This window comes from Oncorhynchus gorbuscha, linkage group LG12, assembly GCF_021184085.1.
Source record: "Oncorhynchus gorbuscha isolate QuinsamMale2020 ecotype Even-year linkage group LG12, OgorEven_v1.0, whole genome shotgun sequence".
Lineage (NCBI taxonomy): Eukaryota > Metazoa > Chordata > Actinopteri > Salmoniformes > Salmonidae > Oncorhynchus > Oncorhynchus gorbuscha.
This window is the reverse complement of record NC_060184.1, coordinates 50,646,497-50,673,212: the sequence shown is the minus strand read 5'-3', so window position 1 is coordinate 50,673,212 and position 26,716 is coordinate 50,646,497. Positions and strand designations below refer to the sequence as shown.

The 26,716-nt window shown below is 45.8% G+C and overlaps 1 protein-coding gene across 1 annotated transcript; it reads left to right on the top strand.

Moving 5' to 3' along the window:
* The first annotated feature begins 1,003 nt into the window (after window positions 1–1,003).
* On the top strand, window positions 1,004–26,368 carry LOC123990188 (divergent protein kinase domain 1C-like). The gene is made up of 4 exons (XM_046290760.1): window positions 1,004–1,770; window positions 9,743–10,426; window positions 12,640–12,804; window positions 24,252–26,368. The coding sequence occupies exons 1-4, from the start codon at window positions 1,555–1,557 to the stop codon at window positions 24,519–24,521; spliced, it is 1,335 nt and encodes a 444-aa protein (XP_046146716.1). The 5' UTR covers window positions 1,004–1,554; the 3' UTR covers window positions 24,522–26,368.
* Window positions 26,369–26,716: the final 348 nt, after the last annotated feature.

The window sequence follows — 26,716 nt, the reverse complement described above, 5'->3', positions numbered from 1 at the left end:
TATAATAGGGTATAACCAAATTTAAAATATATGTTTGTCCGGCAATTTGGAAATGGTGTCAGACCATTCAAATCAGCCTGGCGTCTCTGATGAGCATTAATGAGTTTAGAGAAGAAGAGTGTTGGATCATGCCAATGCTGAGGAGCTACACAAAGTACACAAGACTGTTTAATTGCCAATTAGAATGACACAAAACTCCTCACGAAATGTATAAATGTGCACAGAGCTTCGCAAGGGCTTTGGTGCCTTTTCTGTGAAGTCATTAGACATTCTGGGCACTTGCTACTCTTGCTCTGAGAGAGAGAGAGAGAGAGAGAGAGAGAGAGAGAGAGAGAGAGAGAGAGAGAGAGAGAGAGAGAGAGAGAGAGAGAGAGAGAGAGAGAGAGAGAGAGAGAGAATGGAGAGGGAAATAATCTATTCCCTTGAGGCAGCAGAACCAACATTTGAAGATTCAATCATTTATAGGTGTTTCAAACATGATCCTTCCGGTGAACTATTTGTTGTTAAAAATCAATTTAAAAAATCAAATCTGTTGATGGGGGCTGTATTTCACTTGCCTTATTTTATCCCCATTTACAAATAGAGCAGTTATCACAGCCTAAGAACACCTGGGCTGTTTTTACAGATATGCCTGTTATGTGTGGCACAGAAGAAAGTACACTGAGAGACTAATAAGAATTGGCAGCACACTCGGCAGACACAACTGTGCAGGGACTGTGTCTTAGCAAAGTCCCGGCTGCCGTGGTAACGGTAAAAAAGAGTGCTGCAACCCAAAAGGAGGCGATCTCATAACAAGGGGGCGGGAGGCAGAGGAAAGGGGGAAGAGGTGGGGTGCGCGCGAGAGAGAGAGAGAGAGAGAGAGAGAGAGAGAGAGAGAGAGAGAGAGAGAGAGAGAGAGAGAGAGAGAGAGAGAGAGAGAGAGAGAGAGAGAGAGAGAGAGAGAGAGAGAGAGAGAGAGAGAGAGAGAGAGAGAGAGAGAGAGAGAGACAGATGGGGGAAAATAATGGAAATAGGGGTAGAGATAAGACAGGAGAGAGAAAAACTGCAGGGGAGTCTCTCCAGTTTGATAGGAAGAGTGTAGCGTAGAAGAGGTGCTCAGAGCAGTTGACTGGCCGTGCACTCACAGCACAGCCTCTCAATCAGTGCACTTGGCTATGCTTATTCAGGAAAAACACACACACATACAAAAACACACACAAGGAGGAAGGAGCTGGGAGCTGGGAAGGCAGCCCAGGAGAAGGAAACCAAATGGGGCAGAGAGCCTGAGTTTAAGATCCAGCAGCTGTCTCAAGGGGGGCAGGGGGGGCCTCCAGACAAGCACCGGCCAGCCAGTCAACGGGCCAACCATGGGGAGCTACCAGGCAGCAGACAGCGAGAGGAGAAAGCAGAAGAGCATGTACCCAGCAGGACAGACCCTACCAGCAGCACTGCAGCTCCCCAACACCAGACTGCCACTACCAGAGATGCAAGACAATCGGGCTGAGTGGGTGCTGACTAATTAGCTCTCACCCCTGAGCGGTTTAACCAGGGGTTGAAGGGGGTTGCGGTCAACAGATGTGGTCGTTGCGGAGGGCCATGGGGCCAGAGCCATCGCGGGGGCGCTGTCTGCTCAGGTGGCTTGGGATGAAGGTGTGCCGCAGGAGCACGCTGGTGTTCGCCCTGCTCTGGTTCGGCTCCTGGGTGTTCCTCAATGGCCTGGTGTTTGTGCACCGGACCATCCTCTCTGACTACTGCACGGACGACAAGAGCAAGAAGATCCTGCAGAGAGTGGTGAGTACAGTACATGGAGACGGCGGACTCACACTTCCATTTCGATGTTGACACTGAACTTGAGGTTAGTGTGAATACTGATACACACAACGTAAAATGTGTGTGTGTGTGTGTGTGTGTGTGTGTGTGTGTGTGTGTGTGTGTGTGTGTGTGTGTGTGTGTGTGTGTGTGTGTGTGTGTGTGTGTGTGTGTGTGTGTGTGTGTGTGTGTGTGTGTGTGTGTGTGTGTGTGTGTGTGTGTGTGTGACACAAAAAAAAACACACACTAAGCCAAACAATATTACACATGAAGATAATGTAGAGTAGACAGAGTCAAAATATTTTCTCACGGTAAAGTTATTTAATCTATAGACATCTATCTGTCTTGGACAAATACCCTTTGAATTATACCAACCAACATTCACAGAGTAACACACTGTGATGGAATTAAGCCAAATTGTAGTGCGGAAAAACCAATAAAACATCACGACTCAATTGAGAAGCATTTCCTAAGCAGTAGTAGACATAAAAAGGCCTTCAGTTGCTCCTCTCACTCTCTCTCCCTTACTCTTAACCTCTGTACTATAGAAATATGCCTTTTAATTAACTTGCCCTAAACCTTACAAAAAAAGATTGAAGTTTTGAAACTGCAGTGAAAGTGCAGTAACTGCAGTCGGCTGTGTTATTTTGGACACAGTATTTGCAGCCTACTACAGTTATACTGCATTCTAACGACAGTTATACGACAGTGTATTGCAGTTACACTGCACTCTGACTGCAATCTTTTTTCGTAAGGGAAGCGCCAAGACCACAGTCCATCCCTTTGTTTACTTAAAAGACAGAATTATTTCTGCACTGCCACGCTCTCTACCAAGTACACCGACTAATGTTTCAGCTCTAACATCTTTCTGTAGCCCTCGAGGCATTTCACGACAACACATTTAATGGGGAGGACATTTTCTCAAAAATGATTGCTGGTAGTGATAAAACTGTAAGACATGGTGCATTAGACATCTTCCATAATTTTACTTCTTGTCACGCCTTGGTCATTGTATCTTGTGTTTTTGTTATATGTTTGGGTAGGCCAGGGTGTGACATGGGTTTATATGTTGTATTTCGTATTGGGGTTTGTATTAATTAGGAGTGTGTATTAGTAGGGGTGTGTCTAGTTAGGCTTGGCTGCCTGAGGCGATTCCTAATTGGAGTCAGCTGATTCTCGTTGTCTCGGAATGGGAACCGTATTTAGGCAGCCTGAGTGCGCGTTGTATTTCGTGGGCGATTGTACCTGTCTTGTGACAAGGTAGGGGTGGTATAGAGAAGATAGCCCTATTTGTTAAAAGACCAAGTCCATATTATGGCAAGAACAGCTCAAATTTGTTCAACACTTTTTTGTTTACTACATGTTTCCATATGTGTTATTTCATAGTTATGATGTCTTCACTATTATTCTACAATGTAGAAAATAGTAAAAAATAAATAAAAACCCTGGAGTGTCCAAACTGGTACTGTATATAGCATAGAACTATCACGTTATTGACTGCACTGGGCCATTATTTATCAGTTGATGAAATTTTGAATTACTCGATGAAACCTATTACACTCATACCTTGTGAACATATTACCATAACCACACACAGGGAAGGCAGTAGGTGACTTTGAGAGCGAAATTTGATGGGAATGCTCCATAATCCTGACGATAGACACAGGGACTAACCTTGTCCCAATATTTTTATGATTATCTACGGTTTCTTGATTTGCAAAGATGAAGCATATATCCTGCTTGGAACAACTTCTCACAATGGCAAGGGAGATTGACTCTCAGCTGGCAATAGGGACTTTTTGGTTTAGGCAGCCTTTACTAATTGAACAAATCCCTTAAGCTATTTATTGCACACCTTAATAGCTTTCTGCTCTGGTGCTTACACTACAGCTTGGCTTTTTAAAGTTCTTTATTCACGCATTTAGCCAGCCATAAATTGGCATTGCCTGGAGATAGGGAATGGTGCCAAGGCCACGACAATGTGAATTCTAATGATGGTTGTGTTTCATATTATAATTGCAGTACTGTTACAAAAAGTATACATTATATATTCTACCATCTGTAAAAAAAAATATATATAAAAAAATTAAAAACTGTAAATATGCTATTGTGTTCCTTTTTTGTCATGCCATTGTGAATAACATGATGGTTAATGATACTGTGATAATAGTAGCACTCAACATGTGTGTACTGTATGGCTTCACAGGTATGTAACCACTTGTGGAGATGGAACAGGCATACAAATCATTAATATAATATCTGTGGTCAAATCATATCAAATGTATTTATAAAGCCTTTTTTACATCAGCAGGTGTCACAAAGTGCTTTTACAAAAGCCCAGCCTAAAACCGCAAACGCAAACAGCAAGCAACACAGATGTGGAATCTTTGGTTTGATTTTTGATCTGATTTAATAATATCTGTAGTAACTTTCATGATTTGTAAATCTATGTGGTAGTAAACCAGCCTTTTGAGATTACAAACAATACGACGAAGAATTGAATCCCACAGCTAAACTATCAATTAATGTAACGTTATTCAGGCCACTGAATAAATTGGTTTAGTTTGAGTCCAAGAAGCAGCAATGATGTTGTGTATAGTGCAAACATCTTTTTGGAAAACTATTACTCCCAGTGAACTGAACTTCTTGTAAAACAGGCAACCCAGTCAGTGCTCTCAAAATGTATGCATTTGTTGCTCTTCTCCATTTTAAAATGAATAAACACAATGTCCACCCAAATTCACACTCCACACAACAATAGTATCAATTATGGAACTACTATGCATTCACACAAAACTGAAAGTGCGAACCACCGCATTTAACCTTGGAAAGTTGACTGGGAATATGGCCAGATACAAACAGTGTTGTTATTCCCTCCACAAGGCAATCAAACAAGTAAAATGTCAGTATAGAGACAAAGTGGAGTCACAATTCAAAGGCTCAGACATGAGACGTATGTGGCAGGGTCTACAGACAATCATGGACTACAAATAGAAAACCAGACACGTGATGGACACCGACGTCTTGCTTCCAGACAAACTAAACACCTTCTTTGCCCGCTTTGAGGATAATACAGTGCCACCGACGTGGCCCGCTACCTAAGACTGTGGGCTCTCCTTCTCTGTGGCTGACGTGAGTAAGACCTTTAAACGTGCTAACCCTCGCAGAGCTGCAGGCCCAGACGGCATCCCTAGCTGCGTCCTCAGAGCATGCGCAGACCAGCTGGCTGGTGTGTTTACGGACATATTCAATCTCTCCATATCCCAGTCTGCTGTCCACACATGCTTCAAGATGGCCACCATTGTTCCTGTACCCAAGAAGGCAACCGTAACTGAACTAAATTACTATCACCCAGTAGCACTCACTTCTGTCATCATGAAGTGCTTTGAGAGACTAGCCAAGGATCATATCACCTACACCTTATCTGTCACCCTAGACCCACTTAAATTTGCGTACAGCCCTAACAGGTCCACAGATGATGCAATCGCCATCATACTGCACACTGCCCTATTCCACGTAAGAATGCTGTCCATTGACTACAACTCAGCATTCAACATCATAGTACCCTCCAAGCTCCTCATGAAGTTTGAGGCCTTGGGTCTCAACCCCACCCTGTGCAATTGGGTCTTGGACAGGTGGTGAAGGTAGGAAACAACATCTCCACTTCACTGATCCTCAACACTGGGGCCCCACAAGGGTGTGTGCTCAGCCCCCTCCTGTACTCCCTGTTCCTGAAGAAATTTGGCTTGTCACCTAAAACCCGCACAAACCTTTACAGATGCACAATTGAGAGCATCCTGTCAGGCTGCATCACCGACTGGTACGGCAACTGCACCGCCCATAACCGCAGGGCTCTCCAGAGGCTGGAGTCTTCACTACGCATCACTGGGGCAAACTACCTGCCCTCCAGGATACCTACAGCACTCGATGTCACAGGAAGGCCAAAAACATAATCAAGGACAAGAACCACCCGAGCCACTGCCTGTTCACCCACCTACCATCCACAGGTGCATCAAAGCTGGGACAGAGAGACTGAAAAATAGCTTCCATCTCAAGGCCATCAGACTGCCTACATACAGACTTGAAATCATTGGCCACTTTCATAATGCCACTTTAATAATATTTACATATATTGCATTACTCATCTGATATGTTTATACTGTATTTTGTACCATCTATTGCATCTTGCCTATGCTGCTTGGTCATTGCTCATCCATTGCTCATTTATATGTATATATTCTTATTCCATTCCTTTACTTAGATTTGTGTGTATTAGGTAGTTGTTGTGGAAATGTTAGATTACTTGAAAGATATGGCTGGACTGTCGGAAATAGAAGCACAAGCATTTCACTACACTTGCAATAACATCTGCTAACCATGTGTATGTGACCAATAAAATTTGATTTGATTTGATTTACAGTACAGGCTTACATTGGCCGCGAGTGAGCCAAAATAATTCTCACATTGTTCCCGCTTGGCAATTCGAGCCAAATGTAGTCCTATATAATATATGCTACAACGTATATATTTATATGATTGTCTTTTGACTAAAAGCTCTTCTCTGGACATATTTGAGCAGATCTTTGTTTTCAGGCTCATTTTTTCCAGTGTTGTGCGGGAGTGAAATCTAAGTAGAGCTAAGGCTACTGTCACAGGACATTCCCCACATGCCTACTCTGACCAACGCTTGGGCCGGGCTGCGCTCCGCTCGACAGACCACAGACACACTGGTCCACTCCAGACTTAACCATTACTTTGCCAAGGCGAGAGCTCAATAAGGACCCAAAGTGCAATTATACAAAATCAGTTTGTTTTTAAGATGATTTGAATGACAGGAATCTAACAAAATGTACAACATTCATTTAAACGAACCTAATTTCAAGCGATGTGTTTGTTATTACACACATGCTAAGGGATTTTACATTATTTATGCTATAGCTCCATTTCCCATGACCTAATACGATTACAGAATGATGAATACTGTAAAAACCTAGGCCTACTGCCACTTCCAGGTAGACTTTCTTCATAGGTAGATGCCTTCAGAGTAAAAAGTGTGCGTAAATGGGCAGTAGTTTGTAAACATAGTCTCTTTCTATTTGATTGAATTCCATCCATAGAATAGGAATACAATAGAAATTATCCTGTGAAGTGGACCAATCCTTGCAGCGGTGTAAACACTTAGTAAACAATGCCGTCGAGTTAAATCAGAAACGTACGGGATTCGCTTTTGCCGCGCCTTTTAAGGTCATTGTATTTGCACTTTTGAATATGGAATGTGCCCCAGAGACAGAATTTAGGTTTTGCTCAGCCAACAGATATTTCCTTGATTCTTATTGATGGCCAATAGATGTTTGCTTTGTTCATTGTCTTTTGGGGGGATTTCGATAATTAAAATATAAAAGAAGGAAAAGTACAGAAAACAAACAAAACCTCTGATTTTTTTCACTGCTTCATCCAAACCCAACAATCATGATGATGTGTCTTGCCTGGTTAACCAATTGCCTGGTTAACCAAAGGTTCATTAAGGGTGTGGACTACTTCAAAGTCTGGAGGGTATTGTTTCCCTTGAACCACTTATTCATAGCCAGTTAATTAAAACAAAATAAACACAGAGAGTGTTAAATCAACACTGAAAGGGTTGAGTCTGTGGACCCATATGCCTACCTGAACTATGTTAATTTAATACACTGCTTTGTGTAAAGCCTTATTAAAATATTTGCCTTTGAAGCAAATTGTCGACTTACCACCACGGCTGTATATGTTAGTGACAGAGACATGGTTGTTGCATTCAGATCTTAAGCGAATATGTTATAATTCAAAAATAAATGTTTAAAACAATACCTAACACACAGTTAGTTAGTTTTACCCTAATACAGACAGGCCTGAAACTCATACACATCACTTTGAACCAAGACCAAAACTATAATCATCATATTTCCCTGCTTGCTCTATTGCAGGTAGAGTTTTAGAATAGTTTGTTTCAATATGTTTGGGGTTTTTGCTCAATGTGATGCATTTAAAGCCCCTATATTAGGGTAAAACTATGCCCTCAAAATAATGCCTTATGAAATAAGTATGCTATTGTGTTAATTGTTTAAAAAAATATAAACAAATTAATAAAAACATATTCGCTTAGATTCTCACTTGGTGAAGTCCATAGGATTGAAAATGTGTGAATGCAACAACCATGTCTCTGTCACTAACAAATACAGCCATGGGTGGTAACTCTACAATTTACTAGAAAAACAAGGCAAATATTTTATTCAGGCTTTAAACTAAGCAATGTGTTAATTTAATTGTTCCGGTGTGCATATGAGTCCACAGACTTCACACTTTCAGTGTTGATATAACACTCTCAGTGTTCACTGGAGAATTTGCTGTTTTAATATATGCCATTTATATATGCCATGCCGTTTTGTCATTAGCTAGAGCTTGAAACGCAAAACAAACATGCTGTGGGCGTCAACAGGGCTATTTATTGACTTTAGCTTTTGTACTGTAATTTGGCTCGTCTGTACATATCCACAACTGATAGTATGACATATAAACTGATGCTGAAGCCATGTTCATTTGGAATTCACTTTTGTTATTAATCACAATTCAACGCTTTACAGACAGACAGGGTTTCTCCAACAATCAATTACATGTACATTGTAAACTCCAACACATATACAAATGCAAGTAAAACACCATGACAGACTTGCACACAGTCCAAACCATGGTGGGAAAGTTTACATGCAAACAGAAGCTACAGTAGAAACAGCTGCAGCCCGAAATGTTGCAAGTACCATGAAATACAGGGAATTAAAATGTACGTGTGGAACGTGGCAGCCGCACTGAAAAGGATCTAAAAAAAAAAAAGATTTGTCCTGGGCCAGATGCGTAGGCTGGAACATTACGGCCACAGCGCAGCTTAGCCTACATAGTGCCGAGAGATCTTAGGGGCACATTAGGGACCTCAAAATAATTGCAGGGGTCTCCGAGTTCAACCCTCTGGAGGTAAGGTGAGGACACTTGTGGCCGTCAAACTATATGATACAGCTTGAGATAGGCCACTTTCATTTGTGATGTCACCCAGCTAAACAGAGAGCAAAGTTGGAGCGCAGTAAAGTCTGCCAAAACATCCATAGTATGAATCTCAAGGAATTTATAATGTGCATTAAATATCTTTGTCAAATATAAATATAATTATGCTATATGGACAACACTTAATTGTAATGAAAATAAATTGTCCTCAGCGGCATTGTTTTAAATTATTACCAGTGTAATTACTTGGGAATTACATGTATGTTATTTCACCAATTCATATAAAGTGTATAAAGTATGACCTAGGCTTGTAGGCTTGCAATTTCAATGTAACATGTAAGAGAGGCCACAGAGGAAAGGGTGGGGAAGGACCAATAAACCATTGTGAGGGTTGGTTATAAGGGATACACAGCTATGGCTAAAGTGCTAATGCCATGCCACCCAGTAAAGCCATTAAGCATCTGATCTTGTTGAAATCATGACCAACTCAAGATGACAGCAGTTTACTTTGGAATGTGGGCAGAGAGGGATTTTCTCTCTAATCCCCCACGAACACTAATAATTTCCAACCTCTGGACCGACATCTATGCACTGAGACTTATAACAATCCCATTTGCTCGCTAATCCGAGACATTGAGAGCAGGTTAGAGGCCGAGTCTGAAGTGTGATGTGATATAATTCAGCATCAACTGAAAAATGTGCATCAAATGTACTGATGCGTACAGAATTGCCCATTTTAGGTTCAGTAGCACAATCACACAGTGCCATTCCCTTATTGGGATGAGACATGGACTACAAATCACATTTGAGTTGAAATGCATTGAAATGGCATGCATTTAGTTACCTCAAATGCATGACAACCGTATTATGTGAACCAAAAATAATTAGATTTTGTCTGTGTGTGTTTATGTCTGTCTGTCTGTCCCAGTGTGAGGAGTATCGCGAGGGCGCCCTAACCGGTGACCTGTGCGAGGACCTGTGCGTGAGTGGCCAGGTGGAGTACAGGCGCTGCCTCTACTACGAGAACGGTAAGAAGGTGATCGAGGCCCGGTGGCGTGGCACGCCCGTGGTGCTCAAGTCCAAACTGGAAAACTTCTCCTCATATGAAAGCCTGGGTCTCCTGGAGTACCAGGACCCAGCCGAAGAGCTCTCTCCCCTGGACGTGGTCTTCTACGCCACCCTGGAGATCAGGAACTCCCTGGGGCTGGATATAAGCGGCAACGCCTCTCTGCCGCCGCTGTGGGGCCAGAGGCTTAGGGAGCATGGGCAGGCCTACTCGCGGGCCGAGCTAGCATCGCTGTGGTCCCTGCTCCAGCAGGAGGAGTACACTTTCCTGAGGGTGCTGCAGGACCTCAGCCGCCACTTAGCCAAGGTGTTGGGCTCCTGCGGACACTTCTACGCTGTGGAGTACCTGTCGGCAGGCCACGCCTGGGACCAGAACATCTTCTCGCTGGAGGAGGTATCGGCGGGCCCACGGACGGCGAGGGACATGGTGCACCGCATCGCCCTCAGCTTCCTGGACATGGCGTGGCGCTTCGACAACGACTTCTCGCACCGCCTCCACCTGTGTGACATCAAGCCGGAGAACTTTGCTATCCGGAAGGACCTTACGGTGAGCTGATGTTTGCACACACACTTGAGCCTGCAAAGGAACTCACACTCACACCCAGTACACCCATAGACACACATTCAACTAACATGCACACACCTCAAAGCAAAGAGTTGCTGACTCCCTCACACAAATCAACAGGGGAGCCTTGTGTGAAGGGAAAGCTGTCATTATAACAGTCCCAAAACGGCTGCTGGGTAACCGTCACAGATCTGAGATATGTTTCTCTTTAGTGGGGGAGTTTAGATTTCTTCCTGTGTAAACAAGACAAGGTTAGGAAATCTAGCTCCCTTTTTTCACACTAAGACACACAGACCGAGCCGATTTTGCCCCCATTGGCATTAGTTCATTTATCCACACAATACAGCAGCAGAGTGCAAACAGTTTGAGAGTGTGTACAAAGAATGACGAGGCTCCAGGCTGCCTAATTGTTTTCCACAAGAACAAAAATGGCCGCTTGTGCCCATTTATCAACATTGTACTACATTGGTTTTTACCTTAGTTTGGTTTGTTTGAAACCTGTGCATATTTGGCTGACTATGACCTATCAAGGACTGAGAGCAAAGGTGCAAAGAACACCTTGCGTTGGATTTGTGTTGTGTTTCTGCTGACGGGTGATTCATAGCGTGAACAGACATCGAACATTGATATAACTACTTTCTGAATAGGTCACGTAAGCGGAATGAAAAGCTAACATCATTCACACAAAAGGATAGTGTGAGAACAGAGGGTATTACAATGTATTAACAGTCCTCGGCACCATTTTCATTTGATTTCCATAAAAGGGCCACAAACAGCTGTTTGAGCAATCAATGAAAAACACACGTCTTATTTTCAGGGTCTGTAGACTTGGCTTATGTAACGATGACGCAAAAGTAGCTTTAGAAAGGAAATCGTTATTCCTATCTTAGGATGGAGAAAATGTAGTCGTTGTTATGCACCATATTATCATTGTTGCAGCGTCATTCGTGACAGGAAAATATTATTTTGATGAGGCCCTTAATGAGATAACCGTTGTTATATGGACGTCATCTAGTGTGTAATGTGCATGCGGGTCAGAATGCCGATGCAAATGACCCTTCGAAGATGAAAAGTAACAGGCAAGCTTTTATTTTGCTTGTGGAATGTTCGGGAAGAAAAAGCGGTTTGGAAACCTTTTCTCCGTCATGTTCCCCCCCCCCTGTATAATTGCTGGTAAGTTTACACTTTTTTTGAAAAAGCATCGAAGTTCAAAAGATTACACTGTTTGAAATGAAACATAATATTATTGTACCTGTCATGGCTCACACAAACAGTGAGCTCATGTTATAATGTGAACAAAGACCAGGAGAAAGGAGATGAATCCAAAGGAGGCTTGTTATTGTTTATGTTTCAGCTGCTCTGTAATTAAAACAAAATAGACTTCCAATCCCTCCTCTCTCTGTTTTATAGCTCCAGGGGATACAGCTGATCCCTGCTTCCGTTTTCTCATGTGATAATAAACAGAGGAAGTGAAATGTCTATGTTATATACGGGGCGGGTATATTGAGGGGGTATATTGTGTATATTAAACGTATGTTGGGGCAAACAGTATATTGAGGGGGTATATTGTATATATTAAAAGTATATTGGGGTACATGTTGGGTTGGCTTGCTTCGTTGAGAATAGCACTTATTATCATGTCTGTCAGATATACAGCTCCTTCAAACGCTACGTATGCTTACTGTCTCTTATTTTCACTGATCACGAAGACCTTCCAAGGTTCGACAGTGACAGGTTTTATTTATTTGGTGGCGTGTTCTGCCATAAATCAGCTGTAGCTGACATGAAGTGCTGCAGTGGAGTCATTCTTTACGAGCCATCTACTGCAAAGAGGACGAACATATCAAGCCACGCAGATTAAACAGCAACTCCCTTAAACAGCAATGTGAGAGAAAAGGAGGACTTTTTTTCTCTATGATCACTTCAATGACAAATTCCACATTTATCCAACAGGAATATTTACAACTCTTGGATTTATCACCCTCCCTTTTTTTATTGTTTTTCAGACAGTGGAATAGGGAGATGGATGAAAGGGCAAAAGCAAGACTGATAGTGGTGGATGTAAGAACGGATAGGCCTAATACATTTGTCTATTGAATCCTTGCCTCTGTGGTCAGTGTGAGCTCCGGAGTTGGCAGCAATGCAACATGACCAGACACCGGCACTTACTCACCTCTCTCTGTGCTGTTCTGCAGGTGGTGGCTATAGATGTGGACATGGCCTTCTTCGAGCCCAAAATGCGAGACATCCTTGAGCAGAACTGCACTAACGACGACGACTGCAACTTCTTTGACTGCATATCCAAATGCAACATGAAGACGAACAAGTGCAGTTCCAAGCGGAGAAATAGCAACCTGCAGGTATGTATGGTTGCATCAAAAATATGAACGGTATTCCATACTGTGATGGACAAAGAAAATACTGTTTGTCCCATGTTTAATGAGCTGAAATTAAAGATCACAGAAATGTTCTGTACAAATACAATTGAAGTCGGAAATGTACATACACCTTAGCCAAATGCATTTAAACTCCGTTTTCACAATTCCTGACATTTAATCCAGTAAAAATGCCCTGTTTTAGGTCAGTTAGGATCACCACTTTATTTTAAGAATGTGAAATGTCAGAATAATAGTAGAGAGAATGATTTATTTTAGATTTTATTCCTTTCATCACATTCCCAGTGGGTCAGAAGTCTACATACACTTAATTAGTATTTGGTAGCATTGCCTTTGAATTGTTTAACTTGGGTCAAATGTTTCGGGTAGCCTTCCACAAGCTTCCCACAATAAATTGGGTGAATTATGGCCCATTCCTCCTGACAGAGCTGGTGTAACTGAGTCTGGTTTGTAGGCCTAATTGCTGACACACACTTTTTCAGTTCTGCACACACATTTTCTGTAGGATTTAGTTCGGGGCTTTGTGATGGCCATTCCAATACCTTGACTTTGTTGTCCTTAAGCCATTTTGCCACAACTTTGGAAGTATGCTTGGGGTCATTGTCCATTTGGAAGACCCATTTGCGACCAAGCTTTGACTTCCTGACTGATGTCTTGAGATGATGCTTCAATATATCCACATAATTTCCCTTACTCATGCACTAATACCTCCTGCAGGCATAGCACCCCCACAACATGATGCTGCCACCCCCATGCTTCACTGTTGGGATGGTGTTCTTTGCCTTGCAACATTTACATTACATTTAAGTCATTTAGCAGACGCTCTTATCCAGAGCGACTTACAAATTGGTGCATTCACCTTATGACATCCAGTGGAACAGCCACTTTACAATAGTGCATCTAAAACATTTAAGGGGGGGGTGAGAAGGATTACTTTATCCTATCCTTGGTAATCCTTAAAGAGGTGGGGTTTCAGGTGTCTCCGGAAGGTGGTGATTGACTCCGCTGTCCTGGCGTCGTGAGGGAGTTTGTTCCACCATTGGGGAGCCAGAGCAGCGAACAGTTTTGACTGGGCTGAGCGGGAACTGTACTTCCTCAGTGGTAGGGAGGCGAACAGGCCAGAGGTGGATGAATGCAGTGCCCTTATTTGGGTGTAGGGCCTGATCAGAGCCTGGAGGTACTGAGGTGCCGTTCCCCTCACAGCTCCGTAGGCAAGCACCATGGTCTTGTAGCGGATGCGAGCTTCAACTGGAAGCCAGTGGAGAGAGCGGAGGAGCGGGGTGACGTGAGAGAACTTGGGAAGGTTGAACACTAGACGGGCTGCGGCGTTCTGGATGAGTTGTAGGGGTTTAATGGCACAGGCAGGGAGCCCAGCCAACAGCGAGTTGCAGTAATCCAGACGGGAGATGACAAGTGCCTGGATTAGGACCTGCGCCGCTTCCTGTGTGAGGCAGGGTCGTACTCTGCGGATGTTGTAGAGCATGAACCTACAGGAACGGGCCACCGCCTTGATGTTAGTTGAGAACGACAGGGTGTTGTCCAGGATCACGCCAAGGTTCTTAGCGCTCTGGGAGGAGGACACAATGGAGTTATCAACCGTGATGGCGAGATCATGGAACGGGCAGTCCTTCCCCGGGAGGAAGAGCAGCTCCGTCTTGCCGAAGTTCAGCTTGAGGTGGTGATCCGTCATCCACACTGATATGTCTGCCAGACATGCAGAGATGCGATTCGCCACCTGGTCATCAGAAGGGGGAAAGGAGAAGATTAATTGTGTGTCGTCTGCATAGCAATGATAGGAGAGACCATGTGAGGTTACGACAGAGCCAAGTGACTTGGTGTACAGCGAGAATAGGAGAGGGCCTAGAACAGAGCCCTGGGGGACACCAGTGGTGAGAGCGCGTGGTGAGGAGACAGATTCTCGCCACGCCACCTGGTAGGAGCGACCTGTCAGGTAGGATGCAATCCAAGCGTGGGCCGCGCCGGAGATGCCCAACTCGGAGAGGGTGGAGAGGAGGATCTGATGGTTCACAGTATCGAAGGCAGCCAATAGATCTAGAAGGATGAGAGCAGAGGAAGCCTCCTCCTCCTTCCTCCAAACATAACGATGGTCATTATGGCCAAACCGTTCTATTTTTGTTTCATCCGACCAGAGGACATTTCTCCAAAAAGTATGATCTTTGTCCCCATGTGCAGTTGCAAACTGTAGTCTGGCTTTTTTATGGCAGATTTGGAGCAGTGGCTTCTTCCTTGCTGAGCGGCCTTTCAGGTTATGTTGATATAGGACTCGTTTTTACTGTGGATATAGATACTTTTGTACCTGTTTCCTCCAGCATCTTCACAAGGTCCTTTACTGTTATTCTGGGATTGATTTGCACTTTTCGCACCAAATTACGTTCATATCTAGGAGCCAGAACGTGTCTCCTTCCTGAGTGGTATGACGGCTAGTGTTTATACTTGCATACTATTGTTTGAACAGGTGAACGTGCTGCCTTCAGGCGTTTGGAAATTACTCCCAAGGATGAACCAGTCTTGTGGAGGTCTACAATTGTTTTTCTGAGGTCTTGGCTGATTTCTTTTGATTTATTTTTCCATGATGTCAAGCAAAGAGGCACTGAGTTTGAAGGTAGGCCTTGAAATACATCCACAGGTACACCTCCAATTGACTCAAATGATGTCAATTAGCCAATCAGAAGCAGGAATGTCCACCAGAACTGTTGCTATAAAATGTCATATTAATTTCTCTACCATAAGCCGACTCCAATGTTGTTTTAGAGAATTTGGCAGTACGTCCTACCGGCCTCACAACCGCAGACTACGTGTAACCATTGTCGTGCCATTCCTTCGCCGCCATCACATCATGTTTCAGCATGATAATGAATGGCCCCATGATCTGTACACAATTCCTGGAAGCTGAAAATGTCCCAGTTCTCCAATTGCCTGTATACTCACCAGCCATGTAGCACGATGCTCTGGATCAACGTGTACAACAGGTTGTTCCAGTTCCTGCCATTATCAAGCAACTTCTCACAGCCATTGAAGAGAAGTGGGACAACATTCTGCAGGCCAATTTCAACAGCCTGATCAACTCTATGCGAAAGAGATGTGTTGCACTGCATGCGGCAAATGGTGGTCACACCAGACACTGACTGGTTTTCTGATCCACGCCCCTACTTTTTTTTAAAGGTATCTGTGATCAACAGATGCATATCTATATTCCCAGTCATGTAAAAAACATAGATTACTGCCTAATGAATTCATTTCAATTGACTGATTTCCTTATATGAACGAAATGTAAGTCAGTAAAATCTTTGAAATTGTTGCATTTATATGTTGTTCATTGTATTTTCAACTCACTCTACACATTACAATTAAACAAGTTGTTGAATTGTAACTTGGCTGATCCTCTCAATATCTATACGAAAGCCCTCTGTCATGGTTGTTGAAGGAACTGGACCAAGGTGCAGCGTTGTGAGCGTACATTTTCTCTTTATTTGAAAAGACGCAGAACAAACCGTGACGCAAAAGGCTATGTGCCCTAAACAAAGTCAACTTCCCACAAAGACAGGTGGAAAAATGGCTACCTCTGATTGAGAACCACACCTGGCCAAACACAAAGAAATAGAAATAAAGAAACTAAAATGCCCTGTAACGACGTTCGTCTGTTGTAAGAAGAGAGTCAGACCGAAATGCAGCGTGTAGGTTACTCATGACTTTAATGAATGAAAACGGTACATGAAATAACTGATATAAGAAAACAACAAACGAAACGTGAAACTAATTACAGCCAATCTGGTGACTACAACACAATCTGGTGACTACAACACAGATAATTGTGTAGTCTAGAGCGATTTTCTGGGTTCGCTGGCCAGCTATTGTCGTTCTTTTGGCGCAACGTAACGTAAACAGCACTGCTAGCTAGCCAGCTAGCCCCCGAATAGCAACACTGCAGAAGCTATTGCACTCAGCGGAGCGACCTGATTGGTGTAGTGTCAACAACGCACCCACTGCCAGCTGGCCTACTTCAGCAGTACTGTATCATTTTGATCATTTTGGTCAATGAGATTCTTGCTACGTAGCTTAACTTTCTGAACATTCGAGACGTGTAGTCCACTTGTCATTCCAATCTCCTTTGCATTGGCGTGGCCTCTTCTGTGGCCTGTCAACTATGTGTCTGTTTATCCCTGTTCTCTCCTCTCTGCACAGACCATACAGACGCTCCACACCGCGTGGCCGCGGCCACCCTACTCTGGTGGTCCCAGCGCGCACGACCCACGTGGAGTTCCAGGTCTCCGGTAGCCTCTGGAACTGCCAATCTGCGGTCAACAAGGCAGAGTTCATCTCAGCCTATGCCTCCCTCCAGTCCCTCGACTTCTTGGCACTGACGGAAACATGGATCACCACGGACAACACTGCTGCTCCTGCTGCTCTCTCTTCGTCCGCCCACGTGTTCTCCCACACCCCGGGAGCGTCTGGTCAGCGGGGTGGTGGCACCGGGATCCTCATCTCTCCCAAGTGGTCATTCTCTCTTTCTCCCCTTACCCATCTGTCTATCGCCTCCTTTGAATTCCATGCTGTCACAGTTACTAGCCCTTTCAAGCTTAACATCCTTATCATTTATCGCCCTCCAGGTTCCCTCGGAGAGTTCATCAATGAGCTTGATGCCTTGATAAGCTCCTTTCCTGAGGACGGCTCACCTCTCACAGTTCTGGGCGACTTTAACCTCCCCACGTCTACCTTTGACTCTTTCCTCTCTGCCTCCTTCTTTCCACTCCTCTCCTCTTTTGACCTCACCCTCTCACCTTCCCCCCCTACTCACAAGGCAGGCAATACGCTCGACCTCATCTTTACTAGATGCTGTTCTTCCACTAACCTCATTGCAACTCCCCTCCAAGTCTCCGACCACTGCCTTGTATCCTTTTCCCTCTCGCTCTCATCCAACACCTCCCACACTGCCCCTACTCGGATGGTATCGCGCCGTCCCAACCTTCGCTCTCTCTCCCCCGCTACTCTCTCCTCTTCCATCCTATCATCTCTTCCCTCCGCTCAAACCTTCTCCCACCTATCTCCTGATTCTGCCTCCTCAACCCTCCTCTCCTCCCTCTCTGCATCCCTTGACTCTCTATGTCCCCTATCCTCCAGGCCGGCTCAGTCCTCCCCTCCCGCTCCGTGGCTCGATGACTCATTGCGAGCTCACAGAACAGGGCTCCGGGCAGCCGAGCGGAAATGGAGGAAAACTCGCCTCCCTGCGGACCTGGCATCCTTTCACTCCCTCCTCTCTACATTTTCCTCCTCTGTCTCTGCTGCTAAAGCCACTTTCTACCACGCTAAATTCCAAGCATCTGCCTCTAACCCTAGGAAGCTCTTTGCCACCTTCTCCTCCCTCCTGAATCCTCCTCCCCCTCCCCCCTCCTCCCTCTCTGCAGATGACTTCGTCAACCATTTTGAAAAGAAGGTCGACGACATCCGATCCTCGTTTGCTAAGTCAAACGACACCGCTGGTTCTGCTCACACTGCCCTACCCTGTGCTCTGACCTCTTTTTCCCCTCTCTCTCAGATGAAATCTTGCGTCTTGTGACGGCCGGCCGCCCAACAACCTGCCCGCTTGACCCTATCCCCTCCTCTCTTCTCCAGACCATTTCCGGAGACCTTCTCCCTTACCTCACCTCGCTCATCAACTCATCCCTGACCGCTGGCTACGTCCCTTCCGTCTTCAAGAGAGCGAGAGTTGCACCCCTTCTGAAAAAACCTACACTCGATCCCTCCGATGTCAACAATTACAGACCAGTATCCCTTCTTTCTTTTCTCTCCAAAACTCTTGAACGTGCCGTCCTTGGCCAGCTCTCCCGCTATCTCTCTCTGAATGACCTTCTTGATCCAAATCAGTCAGGTTTCAAGACTAGTCATTCAACTAAGACTGCTCTCCTCTGTATCACGGAGGCGCTCCGCACTGCTAAAGCTAACTCTCTCTCATCTGCTCTCATCCTTCTAGATCTATCGGCTGCCTTCGATACTGTGAACCATCAGATCCTCCTCTACACCCTCTCCGAGTTGGGCATCTCCGGCGCGGCCCACGCTTGGATTGCGTCCTACCTGACAGGTCGCTCCTACCAGGTGGCGTGGCGAGAATCTGTCTCCTCACCACGCGCTCTCACCACTGGTGTCCCCCAGGGCTCTGTTCTTGGCCCTCTCCTATTCTCGCTATACACCAAGTCACTTGGCTCTGTCATAACCTCACATGGTCTCTCTTATCATTGCTATGCAGACGACACACAATTAATCTTCTCCTTTCCCCCTTCTGATGACCAGGTGGCGAATCGCATCTCTGCATGTCTGGCAGACATATCAGTGTGGATGGCGGATCACCACCTCAAGCTGAACCTCGGCAAGACTGAGCTGCTCTTCCTCCCGGGGAAGGACTGCCCGTTCCACGATCTCGCCATCACGGTTAACAACTCCATTGTGTCCTCCTCCCAGAGCGCCAAGAACCTTGGCGTGATCCTGGACAACACCCTGTCGTTCTCAACCAACATCAAGGCGGTGGCCCGTTCCTGTAGGTTCATGCTCTACAACATCCGCAGAGTACGACCCTGCCTCACACAGGAAGCGGCGCAGGTCCTACTCCAGGCACTTGTCATCTCCCGTCTGGATTACTGCAACTCGCTGTTGGCTGGGCTCCCTGCCTGTGCCATTAAACCCCTTCAACTCATCCAGAACGCCGCAGCCCGTCTGGTGTTCAACCTTCCCAAGTTCTCTCACGTCACCCCGCTCCTCCGTTCTCTCCACTGGCTTCCAGTTGAAGCTCGCATCCGCTACAAGACCATGGTGCTTGCCTACGGAGCTGTGAGGGGAACGGCACCTCAGTACCTCCAGGCTCTGATCAGGCCCTACACCCAAACAAGGGCACTGCGTTCATCCACCTCTGGCCTGCTCGCCTCCCTACCACTGAGGAAGTACAGCTCCCGCTCAGCCCAGTCAAAACTGTTCGCTGCTCTGGCCCCCCAATGGTGGAACAAACTCCCTCACGACGCCAGGACAGCGGAGTCAAGCCTCTTTAAGGAATACCTAGGATAGGATAAGTAATCCCTCTCACCCCCCCCCCCTTTAAGATTTAGATGCACTATCGTAAAGTGACTGTTCCACTGGATGTCATAAGGTGAATGCACCAATTTGTAAGTCGCTCTGGATAAGAGCGTCTGCTAAATGACTTAAATGTAAATGTAAATGAGTAGGAACAAACACCCACAAAATACAAAGCGAACTCAGGCTACCTAAATAGGGTTCCCAATCAGAGACAACGATAAGCACCTGACTCCAATTGAGAATCGCCTCAGGCAGCCAAGCCTAACAACACCCCTAATCAGCCGCGATCCCAAATATACAAACCCCAATACGAAACACAACATATAAAACCATGTCACACCCTGGCCTACCCAAACATATAACAAAAACACAAAATACAATGACCAAGGCGTGACAGAACCCCCCCCCCCCCCCAAGGTGCGGACTCCCGGACGTACCTCAAGAGCATAGGGAGGGTCCGGGTGGGCGTCTGTCCATGGTGGCGGTTCTGGCTCGGGACGTGGACCCCACTCCATTAATGTCCTATTTCCTCCCCTTCGCGTCCTGGGATAATCCACTTTCTCAGCCAACCATGGCCTAATAATCCTCACCCAGATCCCCACATAACTGAGGAGCAGCTCGTAACAGAGGGGCAGCTCGGGACAGAGGGGCAGCTCGGGACAGAGGGGCAGCTCGGGACAGAGGGGCATCTCGGGACAGAGGGGCATCTCAGGACAGAGGGGCATCTCAGGACAGAGGGGCATCTCAGGACAGAGGGACAGAAGCAGCCTGGTACTGAGGGGAAGCCCGGACTTGAGGGGAAGCCCGGTACTGAAGGGAAGCCCGGTACTGAGGGGAAGCCCGGTACTGAGAGGAAGCCCAGTACTGAGAGGAAGCCCAGTACTGAGAGGAAGCTCAGGCAAGTAGTAGGCTCCGGTAAATCCTGGCTGGCTGGTGGAACTGGATGATTCAGGTTGTCTGGCCGATCTAGAAGATCTTGGCAGACTGGCACTTCTGGCGGATCTTGGCAGACTGGCACTTCTGGCGGATCCTGGCAGACTGGCGACGCTGGGCCGACTGGCGGCGCTGGGCAGACTGGCGGCGCTGGGCAGACTGGCGGCGCTGGGCAGACTGGGAGCACTGGCGGCGCTGGGCAGACTGGGAGCACTGGGCAGACTGGGAGCACTGGCGGCGCTGGACAGACTGGGAGCACTGGCGGCGCTGGGCAGACTGGGAGCATTGGCGGAGCTGGGCAGACTGGGAGCACTGGCGGAGCTGGGCAGACTGGGAGCACTGGCCGCACTGGGCAGACTGGAGACTCCGGCAGCGCAGGAGAGGAGAAAGGCTCTGGCTGTGCTAAACAGGCGGGAGACTCCAACTGCGCAGGAGAGGAGAAAAGCGCTGGCTGCGCTGAACAGGCGAGGCGCACTGGAGGCCTGGTGCGTGGTGCTGGAACTGGTGGTACTGGCGCGAGGACACGCACAGGAAGCCTGGTGCGGGGAGCTGCTACCGGAGGACTGGTGTGTAGAGGTGGCTCTGGATAGACCGGACCGTGCAGGTGCACTGGAGCTCTTGAGCACCGAGCCTGCCCAAGCTTACCTGGCTCGATGCCCACTCTAGCCCGGCCAATAGGAAGAGCTGGTATGTGCCGCACCGGGCTATGCTCCCCCACTGAAAACACTGTGCGCTCCATAGCATAACACGGTGCCTGCCCGGTCTCTCTAGCCCAACGGTGAGCACAGGGAGTATGCGCAGGTCTCCTACCTGGCATAACTATTCTCCCTTCTAGCCCCCTCCCAATAATTTTTGGGGCTGCTTTTCCGGCTTTCAACCGCTTCGCCGTGCTGCCTCCTCATACCTGCGCCTCTCCGCTTTACCCGCGTCTATTTCATCCTTGGGACGGCGATATTCTCTCGGCTGCGCCCAGGGTCCTTTTCCGTCTAATTCCTCCTCCCATGTCCAAATCTCCAAGTGGTGCAGCCTCTCCCACTGCAACTGCTCTTCACGATTAACAGGGAGAGTAGGCTCAGGTCTGACTCCTGACGCAGCCACTCTCTCTGCGCTCTCCCCCGTTACTTTCGGTTTTCGCTCTGCGTCGCCGTGTTTTCCTTTTTGACTCCATTAGCCTGTAGCCCTCTTCGCACTGCTGAAGCGAATCCCAGGCGGGCGCCTGCACTCTCTCTGGGTCGGCCGCCCACCTGTCGATTTCTTCCCACGTCGTATAATCCATGCTTCTGCTGTCCATAACGTCCTCCTTTAGCTCCTGCCAGTTTACACACTGCTCAGTCTGTGAGTGGTGGGTGTTTCTGTAACGACGTTCGTCTGTTGTAAGAAGAGAGTCAGACCGAAATGCAGCGTGTAGGTGTTATGCAGGTGAATGAGGACCCAAAAGCGACTTGGCGAAAAACAGAGTCTTTAATCCAGTAAAGGAAATATGCAATACTCCTAGACAAATCGGAGCGGTAAATAAAGCATAAAAAACAATTCCACTCGTAATGACGAGAACAGACTGGAGACTCGATCATAAACTGTAGGTTGCCTCGGGAAGGCACTTGACCGTAGCAGACTCAGACACCTGCTCACCACGCAGCATCTGAGGGAAACACGACACGACAGGGCGATACAAAGACACAGCACGGTGAACAATATACAAGGATCCGACAGGACAGAAACGGAAAACAAGGGGAGAAATAGGGACTCTAATCAGGGGAAAAGATAGGGAACAGGAGTGGAAAGACTAAATGATTGATTAGGAGAATAGGAACAGCTGCGAGCAGGAACGGAACGATAGAGAGAAGAGAGAGAGGGAGGGAGAGAGAAAAAAGGGAACGAACCTAAAAAGACCAGCAGGGGGAAAACGAACAGAAGGAAAAGCAAAATGACAAGACACTATAAGACAAAACATGACAGTAGGTTACTCATGACTTTAATGAATGAAAACGGTACATGAAATAACTGATATAAGAAAACAACAAACGAAACGTGAAACTAATTACAGCCTATCTGGTGACTACAACACAGAGAAAGGAACAAAATACAAAGCGAACTCAGGCTACCTAAATACGGTTCCCAATCAGAGACAACGATAAGCACCTGACTCCAATTGAGAATCGCCTCAGGCAGCCAAGCCTACAACACCCCTAATCAGCCGCGATCCCAAATATACAAACCCCAATACGAAACACAACATATAAACCCATGTCACACCCTGGCCTACCCAAACATATAACAAAAACACAAAATATAATGACCAAGGCGTGACATGCCCACCCTAGTCATACCCTTAACTTTTAATTACTTTAATTATGAGTGTGTAGTTGACTGCTACAAGGAAGGTTCATTTCTTATGATAACACTGGGGTTTTTCAGAGCATATTCACAATACAAGAAGCAAATCCAGGTAAGATAAGACTTCAAGAGTTCCTCAATAGTATCATTAGCGTCAAGGGTACATTGATCCAAATAAATCACGAATTGCAAGGGATTGTAAAGGATGTAATCTAATGCAGATTATTAATGCCTTGCACACGGAAAGACATTTTTAAATATCATTTCCCAGACATTCGCGGAGATCACACGCATAACACCCTTGAGGCCGGGATCCAATCCGATTGCATTTTTCCGGCAATGCACATTATAAAGGCAATATTTCTGTGTTCATGGACACCACATTCATGGTGAACACTGCACGTCAGGCTCAATCGAAAATTACCTTGGCATATTGTCCACTTCTGCAATCAGATTGAATCCCAACCCAAAAGTAAATGCAGTACGCAGATCGCAGATCCGAATTTGTTTGAATACCGGCTTTGAGTCATTACCTAGTCTTTGACATACTACACATCCAATTGATAAATTGACATACTGTTGTCACTCACACTGCCGGATGCACTGGAGAAGTGGATACCCAGATAATGCCGTTTACATGATTACACCAGGTCCACCTCAAGGCCACAGGTGGCTGCTGCGATACCTTTCCTCCACTTCTGATCACTTATCGTAACCCTCGCTGACCCCTACCTCTCCATTGTACTGCCTGCCATACAAGGAGACAATAGAGGCTTTGTCATTTAACGATTGCAGGGGTAGAGGAAAGGGTATTTGTGTCTGGGTGGCTTATGTCCCCTTCAAATTGGCATGTAATAAGAATATGACTGATAATGACCCCAGTGATAATTAAATAAGAACAGAGGAACAGTAGGTCACTCTCACAATGACTACTGATTGCCCCCTCCACTTCTCTGAACTTTCTGTTATCCTTTTTCCTTATGGGTCTCTCACTGTCACCCCCTCTTCTCTCTTCCTTTCTTCACTCCTCTCTGGTCTGTCACCCCCTCTTCCGCTCTGGACAGGTGATCTGTGAGAAGATCTTTAGGCCCTGGTTCTCTCCCATGCTGCTGGGCGCCAAGGCGGGCCTCCCCCCCCAGGTGGACCTCCAGCGGGCGGTGCAGGAGTGCGTAGAGACTGCGGGAGGCGAGGACGAGGAGCAAGACCGGGCTGTCCAGAAGCGGCTGCTAGACCTCCTCACGGGCCTCCTCCACCAAGGGACATCCTCTGAGCATTGGGGTAAAGGGGGAGAAGATAGAGAGGGCATTCACCCTCACACAGCTCTTAACTTCTGAAGCATTGCACTGTTCCCCCTCACAAAAACTGTTCAGTGGAGAAACCAACAGTATTCGCTTCATGAGACGCTAATTTAACATTTTTTTGATGTTTTGCATTTTGTGAGGTGGTTCCTGAGGACTGGATGATACTGGTTTTTGAAGTGACAAAAAATGCTCTGATGCTGTTAGCACTGACTATGTGCTTTAGTACCTACAGTAAGCAGACTATGGCAGTTTCAGAGGTATTACTGTAGCATCTGCCAATAACTGATGGTCTATCAAGTAAGTGGTCAATCTATTTGAGTCATCTTTACCTCAAATAAATGCAGAAACTTTCTTTTGACCCTTTTGTACAGTCGGCCTATAATCTCATGATCACTTCAGAGCTTTTTGAAAATGTTTTGCAATGTCTGTATGAACGGAAGGTTTGTAGTCATGCACCCGCTTGTGATCCACTAGCCAAAACCACAGCTGCCTGTTGTCAGGTCCACCTTTTGTTTCAAGTAACATGTCAACACTTTCCAGGCTAATGGACGGGGAGAAGCATATATCAGGAACTGCGCTTGGTTCCCACCATCCGGCCTGGTCGCCTGTTCCAATGGGAAATGGCGATGCTGCTGTGCGAGTACTCCCCTTATTTCTTCAGTGGCCTTAGCTTCCAAAAAAATCAGGTTCCCTAGGCTCTCCAGCTGGTTCACCACAGGACAGAGGGAGGAAATAAGATGAAGAACAGGCTTTGGACAGGAAGGGAGGGTGGGATGGGGGGGGGGGAAACACATCTCAATCTCCATCTCAACCAAAAATGTACGTAAAAGTATCGGATTAAATCAAGTCAAACTTTGTTTAAAGTGCATTTAAGGTTTGATTTGACTTTAAATTAGATTTTTGGTTGAGATGGAGAAGTGAATACAACACAAGTATTATTAACTTGTAAATTCCATTTAAAATCATCTAAAGCTTGAAACCCTAGGCATATCCCACTGCGGATATGGTTGGAAAACATTGTTTCCACGTCATTTCAACCCAAAATATTTGTATGAGTACGTGAAAACAAATTGGGTTTGCAAAATGTCATCAAATTAAGGGCATTTCGTATTTTTTTTCACCCAACTTTTAACCTAAATGACATTTTTTGGTTGAAAAGGAGACTTGAATCCAACATATCAATTATTAATTTGTAGACAAACTGGATTTAATACCAGACTCAGAGGCACAGATGGATATATCCAAGAAAAATAAATCTCCTTCAAATGTTGATATTTGATTGCAATGCACGTTAAATAGTCTATTAATTGTCAACAAGTTAACATATGATATGAGGATTCACGTCTCCATCTCAACCAACATTAAAAGTTAAAGAAATAAAATAATAGGAATAAGCCAGTGGCTGAGATCTAACTATCTAAGCAGTAGATGCATATCCTTTAAATGTTGATACTTGGATACAGTGTCAACCCCCTTTTCCCTTTCCCAAACACACAAGCTGCGTGTGGGTACAATCACAGAGGAACCCCCTCCAAAAAAGCCATATTGCAACCTACAGTGCATTCGGAAAGAATTCAGACCCCTTGACTTTTTCCTAATTTTGTTAAGTTACAGCCTTAATCTAAAATTGATTAAATGCATTTGTTTCCTCATCAATCTACACACAATACCCCTTAATTATAAAGCAAAAACAGTGTTAAAATGTTTATTGCAAATGTATTACAAAGTGTCTCGAAATTGAGGTCAGGCGCATCCTGTTATTTTTATACATTTCCCGAAATTCTAGAGCTCTGTCAGAGTGACCATCGTGTTCTTTGTAACCTCCCTGACCAAGGCAGTTCTCCCTCGATTGCTCAGTTTGGCCTGGCGGCCATCTTTAGGTAGAGTCTTGGTAGTTCCAAACTGCTTCCATTTAAGAATGATGGAGGCCACTGTGTTCTTGGGGACCTTCAATGCTGCAGACATTGTTGGTACCCTTCCCCAGATCTGTGCCTTGAAACAATCCTGTCTCTGAGCTCTACTGACAATTCCTTCAACCTCATGGATTGTTTTTTTCACTGACATGCACTGACAAGTGTGGGACCTTACAAGTGTGTACAGGTGTGTGCCTTTCCAATCAAGTTGTAGAAATTTCTCAAGGATGATAAATGGAAACAGGATGCACCTGAGCTCAATTTCGAGTCTCATAGCAAAGGGTCTGAATACTTATGTAAAAAATGTATTTCTGT

Bases quoted from the DNA above. Each gene is read 5' to 3' on its own strand.
- LOC123990188 (XM_046290760.1), top strand. From the start codon at position 1,555: ATGTGGTCGTTGCGGAGGGCCATGGGGCCAGAGCCATCGCGGGGGCGC. The intron at 1,771-9,742 runs GTGAGTACAGTA...TGTCTGTCCCAG, and splicing joins AGAAGATCCTGCAGAGAGTG to TGTGAGGAGTATCGCGAGGG. The intron at 10,427-12,639 runs GTGAGCTGATGT...GCTGTTCTGCAG, and splicing joins CTATCCGGAAGGACCTTACG to GTGGTGGCTATAGATGTGGA.